The sequence below is a fragment of the Telopea speciosissima genome, chromosome 8 (genome assembly GCF_018873765.1).
Source record: "Telopea speciosissima isolate NSW1024214 ecotype Mountain lineage chromosome 8, Tspe_v1, whole genome shotgun sequence".
Taxonomy (NCBI): Eukaryota; Viridiplantae; Streptophyta; class Magnoliopsida; order Proteales; family Proteaceae; genus Telopea; species Telopea speciosissima.
In genome coordinates, this window is record NC_057923.1 from 3,353,680 (window position 1) to 3,378,494 (window position 24,815).

Here is a 24,815-nt window from a genome sequence, read left to right on the forward strand (position 1 = left end):
GTGCAGGGCTGCAGACCAATCACCTAAGTACCTCAAATGAACCATAAAGGTCCAGTTAGAAAGCTCAGAAACTACCCCATGAGATTAGTACATGCTCACCAGGGTTCCCCCTAATTTGAATGAGCTAGTCGTCATTTTCTTCGTCTGCCTTATCATCAGCTTCACCCTCAGCTTGTTCAGTATTCTCATCATCCTCACCATCCTCCTCATCAGTCATGTTGTTTATAACTTCTTCAATTATACCCTTCACTTCTGCCTTTCTGTGCATTAGATCCATACCAAAGTGGGTTCCTAACCAAACAAGTGGATTATGACCTATGTAAGTACCAACGGGAGGTAAACAAAAACACCAAACCACTCAAGAGCACAAACAATAGCTATTAAATGAATCAGGCGCACAAGTTTATGATACATATGGGCTCTGACCCTCATGGTTTTAGCGTACAGTATCAGTATCGGTGTTACCGGAATGTATCGGCTGTATCAGGCCAGATCAGACCATTTTGCCCTCCCCTGTCCGGGTATCACCGATACAGTATTGATCAGGTTTCAGTATCAACCACGGCCGATCGAATCCCAATGCATAAACAAATGTTGACCCCAACTCAGTTTACATTAACTGCACAAAATTACATGTTTGCAAGTGGTGCAGCTAGGATAGAGACCAATTAAAACCTTAATATCAATTAGGGCACATTAATTTCGTCATAAAACAGATATATGCAAAATAAGGGGATCATACCTAGTTGCCTGATAATATCTGACAAGGTTGCCTGCAAAAAGAGATACAGGGATTTAATGAACAACAGAACCATTAATAGCAGAAGACATAATACTGAATCGGATATTACTCACTGTATTGAAATCCACTTCTTTCATTATATCATTGACTACAGCATGCATTGCTCCTCTGCTTGGCTCAGCCTTCGCCTTCTTGCTAGCCTTACCAGCTCCTAATGGCAAAAACATATAATTACCAAAGACAGGTACAGAGCAGGTAGCAACTGTGTGGTTCTTTAAAGAAACTAAACTTAAAAGATAAGAGCTTGTAACAGAATGGAATTGAGAAAATCCAAGGTGATTGGTTGAATGCTGTTTCCCAGCTGAGGCTGATTTGAATCAAGAAAAGCTACAAAAAGCAAAATTCTGAACACCACGAGAAATATGAACGTTTGATATCTATGCAAGTGAAACATCTGCAAACTTAAAAGACTATAATACCCAACGGCTGAAACTTATTAGAAGTGCACACTGCACAACCCACAACCTATATCAAAGGATAAAAACAGTGCCCGGTTAACTGAGAATAAACAATATGTACAATCAAGTCCACATTTAGATCTTCCTTAGAAAATCTCCGGGGCAGAGGGGGTATAAGGTAAATGATAACATACCTTGATCCTTCACAGAAACCTTTGCCCCAGACTTGCGTGGCTGTTTTTTGCTTGTTGATTTGTCTTTCACTGGTGTACCCTTATGCTTTGCACTTCTCTTGTCATCCTCTGACCCTTTTTTAATTGCTGATGCCTTGGATTTAGTAGGTGAAGCAGAAACTCTATCATCAGTAGCAGCACCTTTTTTGAAAGAAGGTGTTGAAGAGCCTTTTACAGATTTTGCAGAGGATTTTACAGATTTTGTTGGTGTTCTCATTTTGACATGAGTAGCTTTGGTCTTGGTCTTGGCCTTGGCCTCAGAGCCCTTGATGTTCTTAATAGAGCCTTTTACGCTTTCCATATGCTCATTTGTTTTGTCTTCGGCATTCTCTGATTCACTCTCACCCTCATCACTACTCTCTTCCTTCTGAACCCTATCACTGTCATCACCTTCATCAGGATCATCTCTAGTGCCAGCAGAACCAGATTCATCTTCATCCTCAACTTCTTCCTCAACTTTAGAGATATGCTTTTCTTTATTTGTAGTTTCAGGGCTTTGTTTCCGTTTCTATTGTAGAAAAGCAAAAGGTAAAGGGAAAAACAATATCATCAGAAGGAAATGCAGGTGAGCAAGCAAGCACGAGAGAGAACCACCTGAAAAACTACAGTATAAATATACACAATGAAGTAATGTTGTATGTGGAAAACAATTTTACAAATAAGTACCATATCTCTAAAGAAAAGCATATTTCTAAAGTTGAGAGATAATGATGCAAGAGCAAATGCAGCTTTTAGAGAGAGAATGACGCAAAAGCATCTTTATCATATTTTTTTATTTTTCAATAACTCTAAATTATATCATTTATATAAGATCCCAGTTTTATTATTTAGAGTGAGCACAAGATAGTTTTTGTACTAAGCACCCCACATTGAAGATCTTCAATAAATCTGGACTTCTTGGTTGCTCAGTTGAATCTCGGATCAATCATAATTAGGTTAGTCTTTTATACTGGAAGTACAATTAGAGCAGAGTTGAAAATGTAGAATCTCCTTATTTTATTTATTTTCATTGAGATTATGAATAGACTGGGCAAGTGGAGAGAATACAGCATAGTTCGAGAACTCACGAGATCTCGCCGAGTTTCTCGGTTTTTCGAAATCCTGAGACGAGACTGCCTACGACTCTCAAAATGTCAATATCTCGCCGAGATCTCGGTTTGACCTAGGAAAATGCCCATGTAGGTCCTTTATATGAGTGCCAGATCTCGAGATCTTGTTGGGAAATCTTGGTATACAGACACCTATCTATGCCAGGAACCAAGACAAACAAGATAGACACTCATCTATGCATAATATCATTTACTTAAGATATTATTCATAAATAAGCAATTACCCCCCTATATGAATCCAATAAAAATAGTTAAAAAATCAAATTCCAAAAGGAAAAAAAAGTCAACCCCCAATTCAAGAACAAAAACTGGATTTTCGGCGGTAGGTGCAATTTTCAACTTTCTAATGCTGGGGTTTTTCTCAAATCTAAAAATTCCATAAATCTTAATATGGTAAAACATTGCTAGAAACCAAAATTGCGGTAAAATATTCATTTGTTTTGATGTCCAAAAATATATTTTCATTCAGAACGAGTTTGACAGCATTCGCGCAGACCGAATTAAGTTTGACCGGTACATAACTCCTTCAATATAAATCAGATTTAAGCAATCTTAGACTTGTTGGAAAGCGTTGGGTTCAAGAAGAGGATCTAGTTCCGATCTGAGCCTACGCATCCGTGAACGGGTGGAAGATCTTCACTCCCGAGCAATGCTCCGACATTAACTACTTTGTCGTCATCTTCGCCGTCCTTCTCTCCTCCCACTTCATATCTCAGAACAACCCATATTAGATGGACACGAGAATGAGGAGGGGGTGCGTTGGGTTCAAGAAGAGGATCTAGTTCCGATCTAAGACTAGGGACAAAGGGAGGTGGAGTCATGTTTTGGACGGGTCGGAACTCTGAATTGGAATCTGTACGCTTGGGGAGGGAGGGAAGGGGTGGGGCGGGAGGGATTGCAGGGGTGTCCTAGATGTGGGGAATCAATTGAACCTGTCATGGAGGCCGGAAAATGCCATTTCAGGGGAGTAGCGCAGGGGAGTGGTGTTGTAGCAGAGGATGGGATTGCAGGAAGAAGAAGGGGGTAGGGAAGGGTGGAGTGGTAGGAAGAAGAAAAAGAAGGGGGTAGACAACAGAAACGATTCTATCAAGTGTGACCCATACAGATTCTGTTTTCTCTTGGTTACAAAAACGCTTTTTTTTCAATGTTACCATATAGCATTTCAGGACCCAGAAACGCTCAAAAAACACAAACACATAAGACTATGCCGAACCAAAAACACTTAAAAAACACAGAAATGTTGCCATATAGAGCCTTACTAACTATAATCTCATGTCACAGAAACAGGCCATTAAGATTCTCGCATAAACGGAGCTTCAGTCAGCTGCAGTTGATATGGCCTTGGAAAAGATCATGAGCATAAAAATTAAGCAAGGTCAATAATTCCATAACTAAAATAGCAATAGGACCTGTTGGAATATGTAATCCAGAATACCGTGGGGGTATTATGGTCTTTTGGGTGTTTTATTTATTCTTTATTTATGTATTTATGAGCAAAGGTAGAAATGTAATTAGGGACGTGACACTGCTCACGTGAACAGTGTCGTGAATAGTATTTTCCCTTGTTATTTCTTTTACTACTATAAATAGAGAGCTTGACTGATCTTATAGATCATTCAAGCCATTCTCCCATTCTTGGTTCAAGTCAACATGGCATCAGAGCTAGTCTGGTCTAGGTTAGAAAAAGAGGAAAAAACCCTACTCCTCTCCAATAGACTTCTTCCTTCTTCTCTCTTTCTCGGCTTCTCCTCCTTCTGGTTTTCTTCTTCTCATCCTTGTAAGGGGGCAGCACTAATGAGGTAAAAAACCTTAACCAATGATTTAGTTGCTGCCCTCCTCCAATCAATCTTTTTTTTCCATTAAAATTCTGCTGGAACCATCTTTGTGCATTGGAGCTTTCCAGAATTTTTTAGAGATCAACTTCCTATCACTATTGAAGGTTGACCTTCCACCATTGGAGCTCCCTTTGCTCTCTTTTCCAGCACCTTCCTACCCTATTCCATTGACCTCCTTTCCTTTTTTCTATTTCTCCATCTTTCATTAACCTTTTCAGCCCCTACCCTAATCGATCTCAACTTGTCAGGGTTTTTCAAAACCCTGACTCCAATCGATTTTAGGGTTTCCCTTTTCAGATGCAGCTAATTTTTTGGGGGTGATTCCCTACTACTACAAGCCATACTCGACCTAAGTTTGGACCCTTTCTAATAGCTGGATTTGTTTCTACAGCAAAACTTTCTTAACCTGCTAATTTAGTTACCTGCTAAAACCCTAACTCCAATCGAAATTAGGGTTACAGGTTTTAGCTTTTGCTGATTTTTGGAGGGCTGATTACTTCATCTACAAGGACCACTCGACCTCAATATTGGCCTCTTTCCAAGTGTTTGAAGACCCCTAACCCCAATCGATCCTTATTTTCAAGGTTTTACAAAATCATGACACAAATCAATTTTTTGGGTTAGGATTATTTGCTGCTGCTAGAGTTTTTTGGAGGTGTTTCTACCATCAAGAGACGCAACCTACTTCAACTATTCATGGCTTGAAGAAGTTCTATTTCGTGTGATAGTTGTTGCCCTATTTTTCTGCATTTTTTTTGTGTTTCTCCCTCTTGAAGATCAAGTCTCAATCACAAAAAGATGTTGGCTATTCGTATTGGAGATCCATTCAAGCAGCTCTGGACAGCATCTATTACACACCATCAACAATCTTTGACAAATCATCATCTCTTTTATGAAGCCCCCTTTCCCTACAATCGATCTCAACTTTCAGGTTTTTTACAAAACCCTGACTATAATCGATCTAAGGGTTAAGGCAGTCCTCTCTTGCTGATTTTTTGAGGAGAGTTTTGCAACCATCAGAGGAGTACTCGACCCAAATTTCAGCATCATTCATGGATTTATTTTGAAAAAAAATTCAGGTTCACACTTATGGCTCGATTTCATCATTTATCAACCTATTCTTTTACGTGTTCTTATGTGGCTTGCTGCTTCAACTACCTATGGATCTGTTGGGTTAATTAATTTATACTTGCTGGTTCTATCAAGCTTTACTACATACCTTGCTCTATTGATTGGCTTCTGTAAGCATGACTGGTTGACATGTTACTGCTGCCTTTATGAGGACTACTGCTGCCCTATTATTGAGTCTGAATATCCTACTATTGGAGTTCGAATTTCTTTCATTGTTGAAGACTCGAATTTACTACCTTGGAGATCAGCTTATTTGGGATTACAACAGCATTGTTCCATGGTTATTGGTTGCAACTACGAACCTATTCAGTTGTGCGAAGCTCTTCTACTGCTTCATATCCGGCTTACTTTGGAGCTTGTTCCTAGCAGTGTTACTAATTCAGATCTTATCCAAGTTTTTTGTTGAAGTTTATTACATCAATTCTGTCCAGATATCTTCGTCCGCTCTATTTAGCATGAGGGAGTTTATAAATTGGAGTTTTGCACACTTATTCTTCCTTGTTTGAAGATTGATCAAGCCTTGAAGATTGGAGCCTTTCCTTACTTCAAATTAGATCTGTATACTTATCAGATGTGAATATTGGAGTTCGGTGTTTGTCCCCTGCAAGAGTTTCCATCCGAGTTTGTTTGGTCGTTTGAAGATGGTGGACAATTTCTATGTTGCATTATTTTTCTCCATAATTCATTATCCCACAACTTTTCTTTTCACTTCACCATCTCCCCTAACATACCTTTGGCATATACCCATAACGACTTTGGACGATAATGGTATTCTTTAAATTGCCATTTCTTCCTTTTCCATTCCCTTAGCACCTTTTGGAAAATTCTGGAATATTATATTTTTGCCTTATCTCTTACATTATCTCTGTTATGTCCACGTGTACTACTACACGTGAGGGAGAGATTATGTACAGCACACCTACAGACATTGTAGAAGCAGAACGTGCAGGAATACTTGGTGCAAAACATAGAAGATCAGTGTTTCAACCATTGCTATTGGGAATCCTTCTTTATTGGGTTGAATTTGCTGTAAGGGGGAGATGAAGAGTATTGAAGATGTTTGGTTATTGCCTGCCTATATGAGGTTCTACAGTTGGGTTGATCTTTTCCGCTACCTGATTCATTTGTTTCCGCTGCTTGCTGCCCTAGTTGCTTGTCTTCAAGATTATCAGTCAGAGATTCATCACTGGATAGCTATAGAAGATTGGTGAAAGCTACCTTTTTTTGTTGATCAAGTCTGCCCAGTTTTTTGAAGATCTATATTTAAAGTTCTTGAAGGTTTATTTGGGAGCTACATTCATCTCTGTCAAGCTGGATTCTACTGCAACTTAGTTTCTTTCCATTTTGTTAAGGTGAGCATTAGTACCTTGTATGCACCAACTTGAGGGGAAGTATTAGCATTATTATGGAGTTATTTTTTTCTTTTTAGTTCAAGCTGGTTTTTCTTTCTTCTCTTATTTGTATAATCCAGCTTGCGGGGGAGTGTTGGAATATGTAATCCAGTCTGGTCTTTTGGGTGTTTTATTTATTCTTTATTTATGTATTTATGAGCAAGGGTAGAAATGTAATTAGGGATGTGACACTGTTCACGTGAATAGTGTTTTCCCTTGTTATCTCTTTTACTACTATAAATAGAGAGCTTGACTGATCTTATAGATCATTCAAGCCATTCTCCCATTCTCGGTTCAAGTCAACAGGACCGCATTATTGTCATTTCCAAGCAAAAAATGCTTGAGGCAAAGAAATGTGACTACTCTAAATTTTTTTAACATCGATGTATTTTTCACATCTATATGTTTTATAGCTAAATTTGGAAAATAAATAGACATAGAAATAGAGTGAATGTAGTTGAGATCAAAATGTTGAGATGAATGAGTGGCAACACACCGATAGAACAGATTTCAACAAGTTCAGGTGAGTTTAAACGTTGCAATAGAAAGTAGTAACAGCAACAACAAACTCAGCCTTATCCCAACTTAATGGGGTCGGCTACATGGATCCAAGCAAAACAAAGTAGGGAAAACAGAGTTTTAACTATATATATATATATATATAAAATAAAAACAAGGACAAACAAATGAAAGATGGGAAATAAATAGAAAAATGAACAATGAAAGAAGAAAGATAATAAGAGGAAATAGACATAGCACAGCCCATCAAGAGAATCTCAGCTAAATGGGGCTAGCAACATGGATCCTTGCCCTCCAATAGGCTCTGTCCGAGGTCATACTTGGGACAAGCCCTAGCCTATGCATGTCCTTCCTCACCACTTCTCCTATGGTCATTTTAGGTCTACCCCTAGCTCTTTTAGCTCCTTCAATCGGAATCATATCACTCCTCTTTACTGGGGCATCCGTCGGCCTCTGTTGAATATGATCATACCACCTTAAACGACTCTCTCGTAGTTTGTCATTGATCGGGGCTACCCCCAAGTCCAATCTAATCTGTTCATTCTATACTTTGTCCTTCCTTGTTTTTCCACACATCCATCTTAACATCCTCATCTCTGCAACACAAAGCTTATCAATATGGCACTTCTTATCAATAGAAAGTAGTAACAGATGTCAACAAATCCAAGTGATTTCAGTATTTTTTACAATTTCTATCCTTATTTTCTGCCATATTCATCTGTCCTGTTAAACCATGGGTGTAATCATGTATAGCATGATAGGGGGAGCCCCTCTATCGTGGATTATGTTTTTCTCCTTTATTTCTTCTTTCCTAGTTGTTCTAAGATTTTGGGTTTAGTTATTAGTTTACTTTCTTTTCTCTTTTGCTCTTTCCTAGTCTGAATAGGAGAGCTATCTTTGACCTCTGTTTTCTATAAATATAATTAGAAAAATCGGTTGTTAGACTCTCTAGCAGCCTCCCTTCTCTTCTTTCCTCAGTCTCTTCTTCTTCTCTTGATTGCTGGTTTCTTATTCTGATATTGTCATGTGTCCTATTTCCTAAATTTGTCCTGTTGTACTTGGAATCCCACAGCTTACAGGTAGAGTATTAATTTTTAAGGATATTAGTTTCCATTAACACATAACAGAGAAGAAGTCAAGCACCGCAGCCACAATAAGATACTTCTCTTTTCTTTTCTTTTTTTTTCTCTTTTTTTTTTTTGGAAAGGGGGGGGGGGGGGTGGGGTGGGTGAAGGTGGAGAGGGAACCTTGTTTGATCCATGTCCAGATGCTTTGCCAGATGTTACTCTTGTACCAGCAGTCGCCTTCCTCTTTCGTTTTTTACCTTTCTGTGACAGATAGCAAGAAAGTAAAAAAAATAAGATTATCAAAAGTATAACTTATACCTAATATTAAAACATAGGCCAAATGTAAAACCTCTTCCTTGTCTGCAAGCAAGACTTCGGTAGTAGCATGTGGAGATTCCAAAAATTCCAATAACTTTGCTGACAGCTCTTCCTGAAAGTATAGCTCAACCAGATAAAATAAATGTTTTGCATAATAAACAGCAAGGCAATAGAGAACATCAGAAATTGTTACCAACCTTTCTTGTAGTGGCCTTGGAAACTGGAATATCAAGCACATCACAGAAGTCCAACAATTTTTCTTTGATAAATTTGTCAATCTTTTCTTTCACTTTTGTCCGTTGTTTTTCCTGCAGAGGAGATTATGGTCAATCAATAAAGCAGAAAAAATTATGACCCTCACTCACTTCAACAGTTTCAACATGAAAATACATCAAAATTTCATTTACAATTTCATTTACATAACACTTTCTTTCTTACCAAAAATCCGTTGATGAGTATATCTGTGATTGCAAAAGATTTTGACAAGAAGGCTCTTTTTGGTTGGATTTTGATTGGTTCTAAAAATAAGTCACCGAATAGGTTGTGGTCAAGAAATCAAAATTGTTTGGTTACTGCATTACGATTTCGATTTATTTCCCATCTGTGGGAATGAGTGAGTGTGTGTGTGAGAGAGAGAGAAACCTTGATAATCATGGATGTGTTCTATGATCCACAGGCTTTCTCCGGCTAAGGTTGTTGTTACCAAACCAAATCCAACTGTTCCATTAACAATCAAGCAAAAGGCAACAACCTCATGGACCTCAAAGGGAAGAACCTACAACAGATACTCGACAGTGTTGACCAACATGTCAGGGAAGACGGTGAAGGAACTCAAGCTTTCTATATCCAAACTTTACAGTCCTCTTTGGGGCCTCTCAAAGTTCAACGAAATCTACGGATTCTGTCGTGGCTCAAGTACCGGTCTCAGGTTACACATTGCAGTAACGATTGACAAGGAAAAGAAACTCACGAAAAAAAAGGAGTGATTTGCTTTGGTTTTTCATCTGATTATAGACCAAGAAATTGTGCAGGTCCAATGAGATAGAGAAGTGACACTCTAGAAGGGTGGTGCTTGTCCTTTTCTCTTCTCTGTTTAGTGTTTACAGATTATGAATCCTTCCTTTGATGTGGGGTTTGCAAGCAGGGGTGGGACGGATTTGCAGGGTGCAGGGTGGGGGAAGAGGGCAGAGCAAGGAGGGGGTTGGCAAACAGGGGTGGGGTGGATTTGAAGGGGGCAGGGTGGGGGTGTGGGAGAGGGCAAGGCAGGGAGGGGGTTTGCAAGCAGGGGTGGGGGCAGGTTTGCAAGGTGGAAACAGAACTCCTGCGAGAATGGTCAAAAGGTGAGGTGTCATTCAGGGAAGAAGGAGAAGCAGTGGAGCAGGGGCAGAGAGAGAGAGAAAGAGCAACGAAATAGAAATCTCAAAATCGGAATTTCGGTTTCTATTTCCAATAAACAGGGTGTAAAAACCATACCAAACAGACAAAAAATTTGAGATCAACCCCTGAATGCAAAATTGAAATCAAACCAAAGAGAACCTAAGATTAAAGAAAATACCTCATTCTGAAGCCACACATAGCCAGAAAACTGGCCTATATTTCTCTTCAAAATGTGCACCTGCAAGGCATGCATGTTTTCACAACCTTTTAAATATTACAGGGGCACTGAAAAACTAACTCCGTTGAATATGAAGAAAATAAACTACACAGGTACAATAAAGACAAACTAAATTTGAAAACAGATTTGGTCAATCGGTATAGAAATCCAGCAAAAGGAAACTTCACCTTGGCTTTCTTTCCAAAAAGAATTGTGTGAAGCAACTGCAGGTTTTCATCAGGTTTTCTCTTTGACAACTTGAAAGCCACTGAAACAGTTCACAATATCAGAGAGACTCACAAACAGGTCACATTTCTGTAACAAGAAAGATAAGATAAAATCCAATAAGACTAACAGATAGTGCCTATACATTTAAGGAGATAACTGTCCCTGGTGTCAAAGTGAATACAATCAGTATAAGGGTTCCTGGTGTCTAACTGAAGAGCAGTAGAAAAATTGCTTAAGCTATTAAAGTGAAAAAATTAATAGGCCAAAAAAAAAGCACATAATTACGAAAAAGAAAATATATTGAACTAGTTGCTTTATTGTGCTCAACTACCAAGAGCTACAATGCCATGGTTCCACTGTTCAACATAATAAAATATAATCTCACTGGTAACTTAGTTCATTTACTTTTAAACATAATACAACATCATCACTAACTGGTAACTTTGAAACAAAGCACAGAGAGAACAAATCACTAAGAATGAAATAATGACACAACTTTCATTTTACAAGTTAAATTGATATGTATCCAAGACAAATTTGCTGCTCTCCATTTTTATATATAATGTAAAAGCATTGAATAACTAATGGCAACGGTGACTCACTGGCTATAAATAGCCTAAGGAGTTAGAATACACAGAGCAATAACCATAGATAGGAATCAATTTCTTGCTGTATGGACAAATAGGAGCCTCTCCCAACAATGACACCTCCATAGCATCAAATAGAAGGGGGGGAAAATGTACCTGGCACTCTGGCAGTGGTTTAGTTGGTCAAATGGTTTCAGATTTTGTAATCCAGTTTGGTGTAACAGCTGCATTTTTTGCATTTTGGGTCTATTGGTTTTATGTAGCATCGGATTTGAGGCTGATAAATTTTTACCAAAAAAAAAAAAAAAAGATTTGAGGCTGATAAATTTCAGTATAATATTAAGTTTCGGTTTGCCAATTATTATATCCTAGTTGGTCTTTATCCCATTTCTAAGATCCAATTGAATTTCAAAACTATATCCAGCACTTCTCTTTAGGTTCCATTTGGTTGTGTCGAGAGTAATGGGGGGAAAAAAACCAAAGCAAAGTTAAAGTGCACTACATTCGTTGTAACAGCACGTTTCCCTAACTGACAATGATGAGTAGTTGCAAGATACGCGTAAATTGGACAGATTATTCACATACCATAACTTCATTACTTCCTGTTGCCTAACGAACAACAATCAGAAAACAATTTTTTTCCACTCCCATCCTTAAGCTTACTTTCCCCAACATGTGAGAACAACCTTTTACTAAGCTTCGATATTTGGGCAACGAAACAGACAGAAATTTTACAATGACCCAAAAACTGATTCATTTGCATGGATTTCATCTCATATTAAAGGTTTTTCAATTACATATCCAACAAAACCAAAATGCTTTCAATCGCAGCTGATTTGGGAAAATTATGGCCATGGTACTTCCAACATTTCAGCTTTTTACTGAATTTCTATCTGCACAATCATAGTTAGTTAGGAATCACAAGGTCTTATATACCCCATTTTGGTGTTGCATAAAGAATCAATTAATTCTTTCGATGCCTGAGTGTGATTACCAGAAAACCTACAGTCATGACACCACTGTGGCACATGCTATCTCTTCTCTTCCCCTCTTCCTTATTTTTATTTTCTTTTACAAACAAATATTGCACCATCCAGCGGCGACAAATCCCTGAGATTCATTTTAAATCTGTCCTTTAACCTTCTTACAAGACCTCCCAAAAACGTATGCGATGGTCATTTGTAAAATTCTCCAGACTTATTAATTAAAGGTTATACCCTTAAGTGTCTAATGGCCTGGTCGCTCTTCATCACAAAGTTTGTCTTCAACAATGTTGGAACTTCCAAGAGAGTAGAAGTGGGTTGTTGGTTGAAGACATTAAGAATTGAGGAGAGAGAGTGAGTGGGCTTCCTCTGAGGAGAGAGAAAGTCAAATCTTGTTGAACAAGCATTGAGGAGAGAGAAAATCATTGTCTTGCTCAACAAGGTAGAAGAGGAGAGAGAGTGGGTTTTCTCTAAGGAGAGAGAAATCCACTAAGTTGTGATGAGCCTTATAAAAGAGAGAGGTGTCTTCCAAAGTGAGGCTAGTGTTGATTCAAGTGTTGATCCAAGTGAGAGTCCAAGGGGTACAATGTGGGAGCAACATGTGTACAAGGACTAAACAAGAAGCCAAGGTTGGTATGTAGAGTAAATGAGAGATGAGAGAAGGGTGTACATGGGTGCTTGGGTTCGGGTGTCAAATCGCAAAGGTTGTACTATTTTCTCTTCTCTTGATTCATAGTGAAAATTGGATCACAATCCGTGGATGTAGGCGGTTTTGCTGAACCATGTAAATCTCTTCTCTCTTCTTTGTGTATGTGCTTGTTTCTTTTTTGTGTTTTTGGTTGATCTTGCACGTACCGTTTTTGTGCGTTTCTCACATCCCATAGAGTTGATGGATTGGGTTGATGGTGAGAAAGCACGGTGTTGTTGAGAGTAGTGGAGGAGATTTCTTGAAGAAAAAAAATGGAGGGTGTTTCCTTGGATCACCAAGGGAACGTTGTATGTTATAGGATAGGAAAGGTGCGTTAGGCACTCCTCCAACATGGTTCGAGGAAAAATGATGCCTCCTTGAAATGAAGACGGTGGTCGAGGGACTACAGGGGCATGTCTAATGAAGGTTCGGTCATTCAAGGTACTAACACTAGAGATGTGTCAAGTGAAGAATGAGGCTAAAATGGTGAAGGTTCTCCATTCAAGGTACTAGCACTAGAGATGTGTAGGATGAAGAATGGGCCAAAAACAATGAGGGTTCTCCATTCGAGGGACTAGCACTAGAGATGTGTTGGGTGAAGCATGAGACCAAAATGATGGGTGTTCAACCATTCGAGGGACTAGCACTAGCGATGTGCAGGGTGAAGACGTGGTTAAATATGTTTTTTCAACAAGTCTTCAAGGTGGCTACGATAAAAGCCAAGGTGGAGATTGTTGGGTTTGGTGGCTTTTATCTAGACCGGTTGATGGGTTGGTTCAATGGTCTAGATGGAGCTACTGGAGAAGAAAGAGAATAAATGGAGTCTTCAACAAAGATGGGTCTTCCAAGTAAGTGGAGTTGATCAATATAAGTTGCATAGATTCCATCATTGTCTTAATGGAATTGACAGAGCAGTGAGAGTATCAAATTTTGCATCGGTTCAGCCTTATAAGAATTGAACTATTGGGGAAGTTCACTGTTGGCTACCATGGTTATGCTAAAGAAGAAACACTCACAGGGGTAATGGCAAAACAGTAAATAAGTAGAAATTTATACAGTGATGGCAGAGTTGTAATTAATGGAAGTCCAAAAAATAAAATATAACGAATGGAAAAGGGTAAACTTGGAACAAGATAGGAATAGGAAAAGAGTATATAGAAGGGTAATTCTGGAAAATAAAAAAATGTAAGAGATATAAGTACAACTTAATGAGTGAGGGGTGTTATGAAAAAAATGGTGTTTTAAAAAAATTTCTTTCTAATTGGTAGTCTGAGTCGTATTCGACCTCTAGAGGTGAGAATGGCGCTGGAAGAATTCCAACTTGGAGAAGGACGCTGGAAGAGATCAACTCCTACAACGGCTGGAGGAGTTTGACTAGGACTTGAAGACCGACGAGGAGCACTGCAAGGCGAGAATGGACCAGGTATGTCCGACTTATTCTTCTTCCTCTGAAATTCTTCTTCCGTCTCTTTTTTTTTAAGATTCTGTCTCTTGCTACCTGTTTTCTTCTTCTCTTCTCAAATTTATGTTGTTCTTCTGTTTCTGGTTCTATTCTTCTCTTCTTGCTTCCTTTTTTCTGGTTTCTGGCGGAACATGAGGGCAAGGGTTTCTATGGAAGCGAAGGGGGGTATGTCATGGCAGAAGGGAAGGGGGCTTGAGGTAGTGGGTTTTTTTTTCGCTATAACAGCGAGATAGAAGGGGAAGGAAAAAGGTGGGGTAGGGGTTTCAGTGGGGCTGAAGGAGAGGGATGGGAGGTGGGACCGTGGAGGGTGATATGCAGCTTTTTTTTTTCTGGTGTGGGAACAAAGTGAGGTTGCGGCGGGAAGATGGGGACTGCTGTAACAGTAGAACAGCAATGGGAAAAAATAGAAAAAGAAGGAGAAGAGATGGGGTTACTGTTACCGTAGAACAGTAGTGGTAAAGGAAGTTTGGGAAGAAGGAGAAAGAGATGAGAGAGATTGACAATGAAGGAGATGGATCCTTCGTCTCTAATACCAAATTGGTGGAGGGGCCGGTAGGAGAATGATGCAGGACAATCTTGGACCGGGCCGACCCAAACCCAATTGAACCGGGTCTAGTTTGAGTGTTTGGATCTAGTAGGATTTTAGGAAGTTTAGTTTATTTGGGAAAGTACTATGTAATCTTATATTTTAAGGTAGTTATGAGACACGTAGGGAAATTTCCAATTTTAGTTTTATTGGGTTTCTATTTTAGTTAGCCTGGTTTTAGTAAGTAATTAGGAGTCTTTATTTTTGGGTTCTATAAATAGATGTGTAACCAACGACCAACGTATTGAGATTAATGAATGAATGAATATTGAAGAAAGACTTGCGGCAAGAGCAGTCCCCCCTCCCCTTCTACGATTCTATCTCTCTCTCAAGGTAATTCTCTCTCTCTCTTTCTTTCTCTTCCCTCCCCCACGGCTCTCCTTTCTCTTCTTGTTTTTTTTCCCCTGCTGTCGTAACTCCTTTCCCCCCCCCTGTTGCTGTCGTGAATCCTTTTTTCCCCCCTGCTGCTGCCAAAATCCTGTTTCCCCCCCCCCCCCCTGTCCTTGTAACCGAAGCACCCCCAGCCCCATTAAACATTACTCCCTCCATTCCCCTGCTGATGAAGCCCTTGTCCCCAACTTAAATCTCAATCGAAACCCCTGTCTCCCATCCCAGACCTATCGTTAGCCTTCCCAGCCCATTCTCTGATTTTTATTTTGAGAATCCCAACCCTAGTTCAATCCCTTACAACATGTCCCTGCTTCCTAACCTTAAAACAGAATTATATATTTATGCTTGCATGGTCTTCCCTCCCTTTTCAGCTCCAAAACAGTACCTATTTTTAATTGGTTGCATTGTCTAGATATTGATTATTATTCCTAGTGCTTCTAATTGGTGGTTTATCAATCCGTGGACTGTTATGCATGCTTAAGGATTAGTTGAATGCAATGCCTTGAATCTTCTTATCTAGCTTTTTGGATCTAATCATATTATTTGCTAGATTTGTTTCCTAAAGCTTGTGGTGATTATTCATTTGATTTATGGTGATATATTGTTGGTGGTAAATTCTATTATTTATTTCTCATGCTGAATGTAAAGTTGTGCAAATTCCAGCCCTTGTCCTAAGTCCATATTAGGGTGTTACAACCTGTGGTCCTGTCCTATTGCGGGATACCTTAGCTCCTAGGGTTTGTTCAGAGAAGGAAATAGTTGCAGGGAAAGGGAAAAGACATCGCACAATCAAACATTCTCAAAGAGTAAAACTCAAACTTCTATTCAATTCACTATGCCCATTGTTGGGTTACATGCAAGTATATAAAGGGAAAATAACATGACTCCTAGTTAGACTATGAAACTCTAACTCTAACTCCTACGTACTCAACTCTAAATAAAAGACTAAAGTAAATAAACTCCTAAATAAATAAACTAATTCCAACCCTTATTGGACCAAAAACCATTAAACCGGTTCTGTTTGGGTTTGGGTCTCGAAATCCTATCATGCTGGTCCAACCAGCCAAGTGATACTGCATCAATAAAGTTCATTAATTGGTGAAAAAAGTCTAGGAGGAAGTCCTCATAAGAGTCTAGAACCCCTCCCCCTAGCCATTCTAAATAAAGAGCTGCCTATAAGTTAATGGAACAACAGAATTTGAATGAAATCTTGGTTCTGGTTTTTGCCAATAGCTAAGAGAAACAGTTTAGGAGAGAATCCTATGTGAAGTGAGAAACCATGAGGTGTGAATGAGAGATTCTACCATCTATCACATCTTTTTTCCCCTATTCTCTCAATCGATACCACCCTTGTTTTTATTTACTGATCTCACTTCCCTACGATCTTATCTAGTAAGGATTCTGATTCTGTTGTCAGGACTGAACCAGGATCTCATCGCTCTGACTGACATAGTTAAAGGACTTTACACTACATAATACCTATTTTTCGGCTTTCTTATTTTTAGTTTTTGTTATGTATGTCTCGAATTCTTGGATCCATTTCGAAGAATGACCCGCTCCGACATTTTTGGTTGCGACCCAAATGGAACTTTTTCTGAGATCTGTGATGGTAGCAAAGCCCTTCACTGATCTCGTTGGGGGTGCGGGGGTGAACGGTTCAACCCAACCTGATGGATCGACCCGGATCCGATGGAGGAGTATTTATGTTCCTTACCCGCTTTATTGTAAAAATGAGAGTAAGATTTAGGGTTTTCGTTCTACGGTTTCTGAGAGAGAGCAGCAGCACCGATTTAGGTGTTCTTGAGAGTTCCATTGTAATCTTTTCTCCAATTTGCATAGTGAATCATCTTCGTCTTCGCCCGTGGATGTAGCACACCATACTGGTGTGTGAACCACGTTATATCTCTGTGTTCTTTTGCTTTGTTCTTGTTTCTTTTCGTGATTTTGTTGGTGTTAGCTATAACAAACTGGTATCAGAGCTCTTGGTTGCTTCGATCACTGCATCCATGGCTCCTACATCAACGAAATTTGATAGACAAGTTCGATGGGAGCATTAGCTTCAGCTTATGGCAAGTTCGGATGATGGCTATTCTTGCACAGCAAGACTTGAGGGAAGCCCTACTTGGGAAGGCGAAGAAACCTGCAACTATGTCTGAGGAGGAGTGGAACAAGATGGATATCAAAGCCCTTTCGGCTATCCAGTTATGTCTTTCAAATGACGTTTTGCAAGAAGTTCTCTCAGAGAAGAAAGCTGCCGAGTTGTGGTCGAAGTTGGAGAACCTGTATCTCACCAAATCCCTCACCAATAGGCTGAGATTAAAGCAACGTTTGTATACCCTTCGTATGGGTGAAGGTAGTTCACTTAAATCCCATATTTCTGATTTCAATTCTATTGTTACTGATTTGAAAGCAGTAGATGTAAAAATTGATGATGAAGATTTAGCTCTATTATTGTTATGTTCCCTGCCTCCATCATATAAGAGTTTTAGGGACACCATGATTTATGGTAGAGAGACCATCTCTGTTGAGGATGTCAAAACGAATCTGCTAAGCAAGCAGGAAATTGATGATGAGTTGACATCAAGTAAATCAAAGGGTGTTGGTTTGGTGGTTAGGGGGAGAACTTCTGAAAGAGGTTCAGACAGTGACAAGAAGGCTAGATCAAAATCTAGGCATAAGAATGTCTTGCAATTACTGCAAGAAGAAGGGGCACATTAAATCTGAATGCTACAAGCTTTTAAATAAGCAAAAGGCAAGTGGTGGTGCCCAAAACCAACAGAAGAAAGAAAGCTATGAAGAGGCTAGTATTGCTGCAGATGAGAATGATTCTGAAATGCTTTTGGTGACTGATGATAAAATCAGATCACATGATGAATGGATTCTTGATTCTGGGTGTTCCTACCATATGTGTCTTAACTGTGAATGGTTCTCCACATATGAATCAGTTCAAGGTGGAGTTGTGTTGATGGGCAACAATGCTTCTTGTAAAACAGTTGGAAAGGGGACAGTCAGAATTAAGATGCATGATGGCATTATCAGAACCTTGTCTAATGTTAGGCATGTTCCTGACTTGAAGAAGAACCTCATCAGTTTAGGCACTCTTGATTCAAATGAGTGCAAATATACAGCTGAAGGTGGAGTCATGAGGATCAGTAAGGGTGCTCTCTTGTTGATGAAAGGAGTGAAGATTGGTAGTCTGTATGTGTTGCAGGGTACTACCATCACTGGTTCAGTTGCAGCAGCTTCATCATCTATGTCTGAGTCTGATACTACAAATTTATGGCACATGAGATTAGGTCATATGAGTGAAAGAGGGATGGCATCATTGAGTAAAAGAGGTCTATTATGTGGTCAGAGTACAGGTAAAATGGAGTTCTGTGAACATTGTGTGTTTGGGAAGCAGAAGAGGGTCAGCTTCAATACAGCTATTCACAGGACCAAGGGAACTTTGGACTACATTCATTCAGATCTTTGGGGACCCTCCAAGGGGAACGGTGCTAGATATTTGCTCACTTTCATTGATGATTTTTCTAGGAAGGTCTGGGTCTATTTCTTGAAGCACAAAATTGAAGTATTTGTTACTTTTAAGCAGTGGAAAATTTTGCTTGAGAAACAGACCGGGAAGCAAATTAAGAGGTTGAGAACCGACAATGGCCTAGAATTCTATGAAGGTGATTTCAATGAGTTCTGCAAGAATGAAGGGATTGCAAGACACCACACAGTTGTGAAGACACCCCAGCAAATGGAGTTGCAAAACGTATGAACAAAACCTTGTTAGAAAAGGCAAGGTGTATGTTGTCAAATGCAGGATTGGGCAAGGAGTTTTGGGCAGAAGTAGTAAACACAGCAACGTAGTTGGTGAATAGGTCTCCTTGTACAGCTATTGAGTGCAAGACTCCAGAGGAGGTCTGGTCAGGTAAGCCTGTAGACTACTCAAATTTTAAGTTTTTTGGATGTCCTGCTTATGTACATGTGAATGATGGGAAGTTGGAACCTAGGGCCAAGAAATGTATTTTTCTTGGGTATGGATCTGGAGTGAAGGGATTCAGGTTGTGGTGCCCTAATCCAAAGTCTCCTAAATTTCTTGTTAGCAGAGATGTTACTTTTGATGAGTCTACTATGTTGCATCCTAGGAAAGAAACTCACATTCAGTGTGATGAAAGCCAGAAAATTTCTGGGGAGAAGGTGGAGTTTGAAATTGATGGAACATCTTCAAACAAATCAAAATCTTCTTCAGTTCAGCTACCTACTTTCACTGAAGAAGATGAAGCTCAAGGGGATCAAGAAGAAGAACGGTATAGCATTGCCAAGCATAGACCAAAAAGGAATGTTAGACCACCACAAAAATATGGGCATGCTGAAATTGTTGCTTATGCATTGTCTGTTGCAGATACAATTGAAAATAGTGAGCCTGCAACATATTCAGAAGCTATTTCTTCAGTTGATTCCACAAAGTGGTCGATTGCCATGAATGAGGAGATTGAATCTCTTCATAAAAATCAGAATTGGGAGCTTGTCAAGCCGCCAAGAGGGAAGAAAATTGTTGGCTGCAAATGGGTTTTCAAAAGGAAGGAATCTACCTCAAGTGTTGAAGGTGCTAAGTACAAAGTAAGATTGGTTGCAAAGGGCTACAGTCAGGTATATGGTGTTGATTTTAATGATGTTTTCTCACCTGTTGTTAAGCATAGCTCTATTCGTGTCTTGTTTGCTTTAGTTGCCATGCATGATTTGGAGTTGGAGCAACTCGATGTGAAAACAGCATTCTTGCATGGTGAATTGGAAGAACAGATTTATATGTATCAACCTGAGGGTTTTGTTACTGAGGGTAAGGAGGACCATGTATGCTTATTGAAGAAGTCTCTTTATGGTTTGAAGTAGTCTCCCAGACAGTGGTATACGAGGTTTGATTCTGTTATGGCAAGTTTTGGTTACAATAGGTGCCAACATGACTGTTGTGTATATTTCAGAGAACTCTTTGATGGCTCATTCATATATTTGCTATTATATGTTGATGATATGTTGGTTGCAGCCAAAGATATGAATGAGATTAATAGGTTGAAGCAACTGTTAAATTTTGAATTTGAGATAAAGGATTTGGGGGCAGCAAGAAAGATTCTTGGTATGGAAATTAAGCGGGATAGAAGAGCAGGGAATCTGTGGCTATCTCAACAGAAATACATTCAGAAGGTATTGGAGTGTTTTGGCATGAAAGATGCCAAACCTATAAGTACTCCTATTGCATCTCATTTTAGACTTTCAGTTGCTCTATCACCTCAGACAGATGAAGAGGTGAAGTACATGTCACATGTTTCATACTCTAGTGCAGTTGGTTCCATTATGTATGCTATGTGTTGTACACGTCCTGACATTTCACAGGCAGTCAGTGTGGTGAGTAGGTACCTGTCATGTCCAGGTAAAACTCACTGGGAAGCAGTGAAATGGATACTTAGACATTTGAAGGGGACCTCTGGTGTTTGCTTGGAGTTTGGAAGGAATAGTGACAGCTTATCTGGTTATGTTGATTCAGATTATGCAGGTGATCTTGACAAGAGGAGATCACTCACAGGTTATGTATTTACTCTTGGAGGATGTGCAATTAGTTGGAAAGCTACTTTACAGGCTACAGTTGCATTATCTACTACTGAAGCAGAGTATATGGCAGTGACTGAGGCAGTTAACGAAGCTATTTGGCTTAGAGGTTTGTTGGGAGAGCTCAGCATGATTCATGATGTGACTGTTGTCCACTATGATAGCCAAAGTGCTATTCACTTGACTAGAGATCAGATGTATCATGAGAGGACGAAACACATTGATGTTCGGTATCATTTTGTAAGAGAGATAGTTGCTCAAGGCAATATTCAAGTGTTGAAGATTGGTACTGAAGACAATCCAGCTGATATGTTGACAAAGCCTTTATGTGCTATCAAGTTCGAGCATTGCTTGAACTTGATTGGAGTTTGCCACATTTTAGTTGAGCCCTTTTGGAAGGGCTATTGGAGAGGATGAAGATTTCAGCTATGTGTTTGCTTGTTAGAGGAGAATTCAAGCCAAGGTGGAGATTTGTTATGTATGTCTCAAATTCTTGGACCCATTTCGAAGAATGACCTGCTCCGACATTTTTTGTGGTGACCTGAATGGAACTTTTTTTGAGATCTGTGATAGTAGCAAAGGGCTGATAGGCCCAAGCCCAGAGCCCATCACTGATCTTGTTGGGGGTGCGGGGGCTTTGCCCCTGCGGTACGGTTCGACCCGACCCGACCCGATGGATCGACCCGGATCCGATGGAGGAGTATTTATGTTCCTTACCCGCTTTATTGTAAAAATGAGAGTAAGATTTGGGGTTTTCGTTCTAGGGTTTCTAAGAGAGAGCAGCAGCATCGATTTGGGTGTTCTTGAGAGTTCCATTGTAATCTTTTCTCCAATTTGCATAGTGAATCATCTTCGTCTTCGCCCGTGGATGTAGCACAGCATACTGATGTGTGAACCACGTTATATCTCTGTGTTCTTTTGCTTTGTTCTTGTTTCTTTTCGTGATTTTGTTGGTATTAGCTATAACAGTTTTTCATGTCTTTTGGTAACATATTGGATTAACGGTGAAAATGTATATTTATTAATAAACATGTTCCAGAAAAGGAAATATATATATATATATAAAATCAGTCCAGATATGTAGCCCCTTCTTCAAAACTTTGTTAAACCAATGTTCTTAGATCAATACAAATATTTTCCACATTGCTCTTTTTTTTTATTCAGTAAAGAGGATTCCATAACTCAATGCTCACAAGAAGGGGGAGGAATTTTGAAGATAGCTGTTTAGGTAAAATTGAGCAAGGCCAAGTTACTGTGTTGTGGCAGCAAAAATGGTTTCCAAAAGACTTCCATGGAGACCAAGGAAATCCTTTAAATTTCAATACTTAAAAAGAGTGTAATAAATATTATGGGATAAAAATATCTAGGATTATATCCAACAATATTTTTAAAAAGAAAAAAAAAAACAGAGCTTTAGTTCCACAAATTGAATAATTAAAACAAAAAGACATGCAACCAACACACCTTTAAAGTTCATCATAAAGAAAGTAGAGTTTACGAAGCGCACAGGAAAAAGGTGTTGGGGAGATGGGGATTCATTTTAGAAACACCACTCGTACATTTTTTTCATCACCTTATACCTGTAAAGAGAATTCAGACGTACAATAGGTTGTGCAAAACAAGGGGAGAAGACATAAAACCTAAGAGAAATTTCCTCCAGCAAATCATATATAAGTACTAATCACACATAGTAGCAGCATTCTTCATCTGGGTCCCAATTAACAATTACAGTTTAACCAAAATTTGTATTACCTGACTTCGAGTTGAGAAAACACATTGATGAATGAAATAAGCGGGGATTAAACTAAGGAAACGAAAGAAGAAGATAAAAAGAAAAATGTACCGTTGGGAATATCTTTAAGCTGAGTACCACGACCCTGACACCACATACGAAATACGATACCGTTTCAGCATAAAACTAAATTGTGAACCGAAAGGCAAAGAGAATTGAAACGGATTCAAGTAAACATTATGTGAGTACCGCCACACCTTCTCAATTGACAGCCCCTTAGTTGCAGGAACCTTTTCAGAAGACAATGCCGAGTACCGTTCAACGGATTTCCTCTCTCGAGCAGGTCTGTCCACAGGTGTGACCGGTTCCTTAGATATCAAATTCCTCTTTTTTGGCTGCTTCTGAGCTGATTCTTCCCCCGATTTCTTCAACTCCCCACCACCACCACCTTTCTTCGAGCTGCGCTTTCGACTTGTTTTGGCCTTCTCGCTTGGTTCTACATCCTCATCAGTCTTCTTCTCTTCCTCCACAGTCTCTTGTTCCTCTTCTACTTCTTTCACTTTCTCCTCCTCGGAAACATCCTTCTCCGCCGTCTCAGAAGTTCCTTTCTCTTCATCTCTTTCTTCAGCAACTGCTTTCTCTTCGGCGGGCACGTCTTCGTCGGGCTTCTTATCTTCTAGGGTTTCAGAAGCCATTGAATCAAATAAACAAAATACCGTTTAAAAGATAACAAAAACCCTAACTTCGGAGTCGGAAGAACCCTAGTAGATCTACTGGCAATATCTGCAACTGATCTGTGTGATTCATACGGAATCTCGCCCTGGAAAAAGCTGAGCTGTAGAGAGAGCCGTTGGAGTTACCGTGCGCACCCCTTCACTACTATGTTTAAGACTTTTAAGAGTGGAAAACTGAAGAGCGGGTTCAGCGAACGTTCCGATCAGAGAGTGTCGGAGCGAGAAGAACAGGGTGTGCTGATGTAATTGTCTGAAGCGGATGACTGTGAGAGAGAGAGAGATAAAATTCCAAAATTGGAATGCATTTAATAAGGTAAAGTTATGAGGAAAGGGCGCGCTGAAAGGGTCTGTTTGAAATTTGAGGTGAAATTTATAGCGGGCTCTTGCCGCTCTGGTAGTCTGGGCCTCTGGGGAGTGGGTTTGACTCTATCTGATTCGGTCGTCTCTGCCCAGGCCTTCGCTGCTCATGCTTTTCGTGAAAGACTTGACTGCTAACTAAGCAGTGCTTGCAGCTTAAAGAACGAAGACGTTTGTTTTTCTTGGGATGAATAGATCATAGATGTGCACGTGTTTTTACGCATTTTAAGGGGGGAATGACAAACTGAAAATAATGGATATGCACTGCCGGCTAATAGTGGTCTGTTTTTTTGGGTGAAAAGCTACTAGTGGTCTTTAAGGTGGTGTCAAATATACAAATCAAATCCAATGAAAGAAAACCCAAATTAATGGCAAGACTGTTGGACAGGTTATCCCCACTGCGGGCTGAGTCAAGGCTGCCCCCTCATCTCCTACCTCTTCATCATATGTTAACAAGCATTCTCGAGTTATCTCTTCCAAGGAAAATCATCCAACATCATCTCAGGTTTTAGCATCAGCAGGCAATGCCCTCAGGAATTTCATATTTTTTCGCCGCCGACTGCATGTTGTTCTCTAGGACTTGGATCACTGAAAGTACCACACTCATGCAATTGATCTCTATTACTGCCAAGCCTCGGGTCAGAAACTCCACATGGACAAATCATCAAGTGTTCTCTTTAACTCGTTCTTGTTCTCTTCAACCCACGAATGAACCCCTCTTTCCGACACAATGTGGCAGTGGCTCTAGGTTTGAAAATCATTACCCAACATGGAAAATACTTGGGTCTTCCATCATGCTTTGTTATAAGCAAAAGACAACTGTTCTCCGCACTTATGGAAAGAATCTAAGGACGCATTTGGTTGAAGGTGTCGTAGGAGTCGGATTCTTAAATTGGATCGGGTTCTTAAGAATCTGGTTCATGTGGATTTGGATTCTGATAAAAAACCTGTTTGGTTATCCAAAATCTGTCAAGTGGAATCCAGCTGAAAAACTGTTTGGTTGCCCTGGTTCTGTCAAGTGGAATCTGACTGAATCCATATGTACGACTGTTTGGTTACCCTGAGTCTGTCAGTTGGATTCT

At 39.6% G+C, this 24,815-nt stretch overlaps 1 protein-coding gene across 5 annotated transcripts; it reads right to left on the reverse strand.

The window, feature by feature from the left end:
• Window positions 1-105: 105 nt before the first annotated feature.
• On the reverse strand, window positions 106-23,498 carry LOC122670827 (ABC transporter F family member 4-like). Of its 5 annotated transcripts, none has more exons than XM_043867832.1 (11): window positions 22,900-23,498; window positions 22,754-22,787; window positions 10,586-10,665; window positions 10,359-10,418; window positions 9,001-9,111; window positions 8,838-8,915; window positions 8,666-8,755; window positions 1,395-1,941; window positions 856-953; window positions 743-773; window positions 106-291 (listed from the first exon to the last, which is right to left on the reverse strand). In XM_043867832.1, exons 1-11 carry the CDS (start codon window positions 23,335-23,337, stop codon window positions 125-127), a joined length of 1,734 nt encoding a protein of 577 aa, XP_043723767.1. In that variant the 5' UTR covers window positions 23,338-23,498; the 3' UTR covers window positions 106-124. The 5 variants fall into 5 exon arrangements, with proteins under 5 accessions (XP_043723767.1, XP_043723768.1, XP_043723765.1 ...); XM_043867833.1 differs by having other exon boundaries at window positions 8,666-8,746; window positions 8,835-8,915; XM_043867830.1 differs by having other exon boundaries at window positions 856-950; window positions 9,001-9,123.
• Between the last annotated feature and the right edge of the window lie 1,317 nt (window positions 23,499-24,815).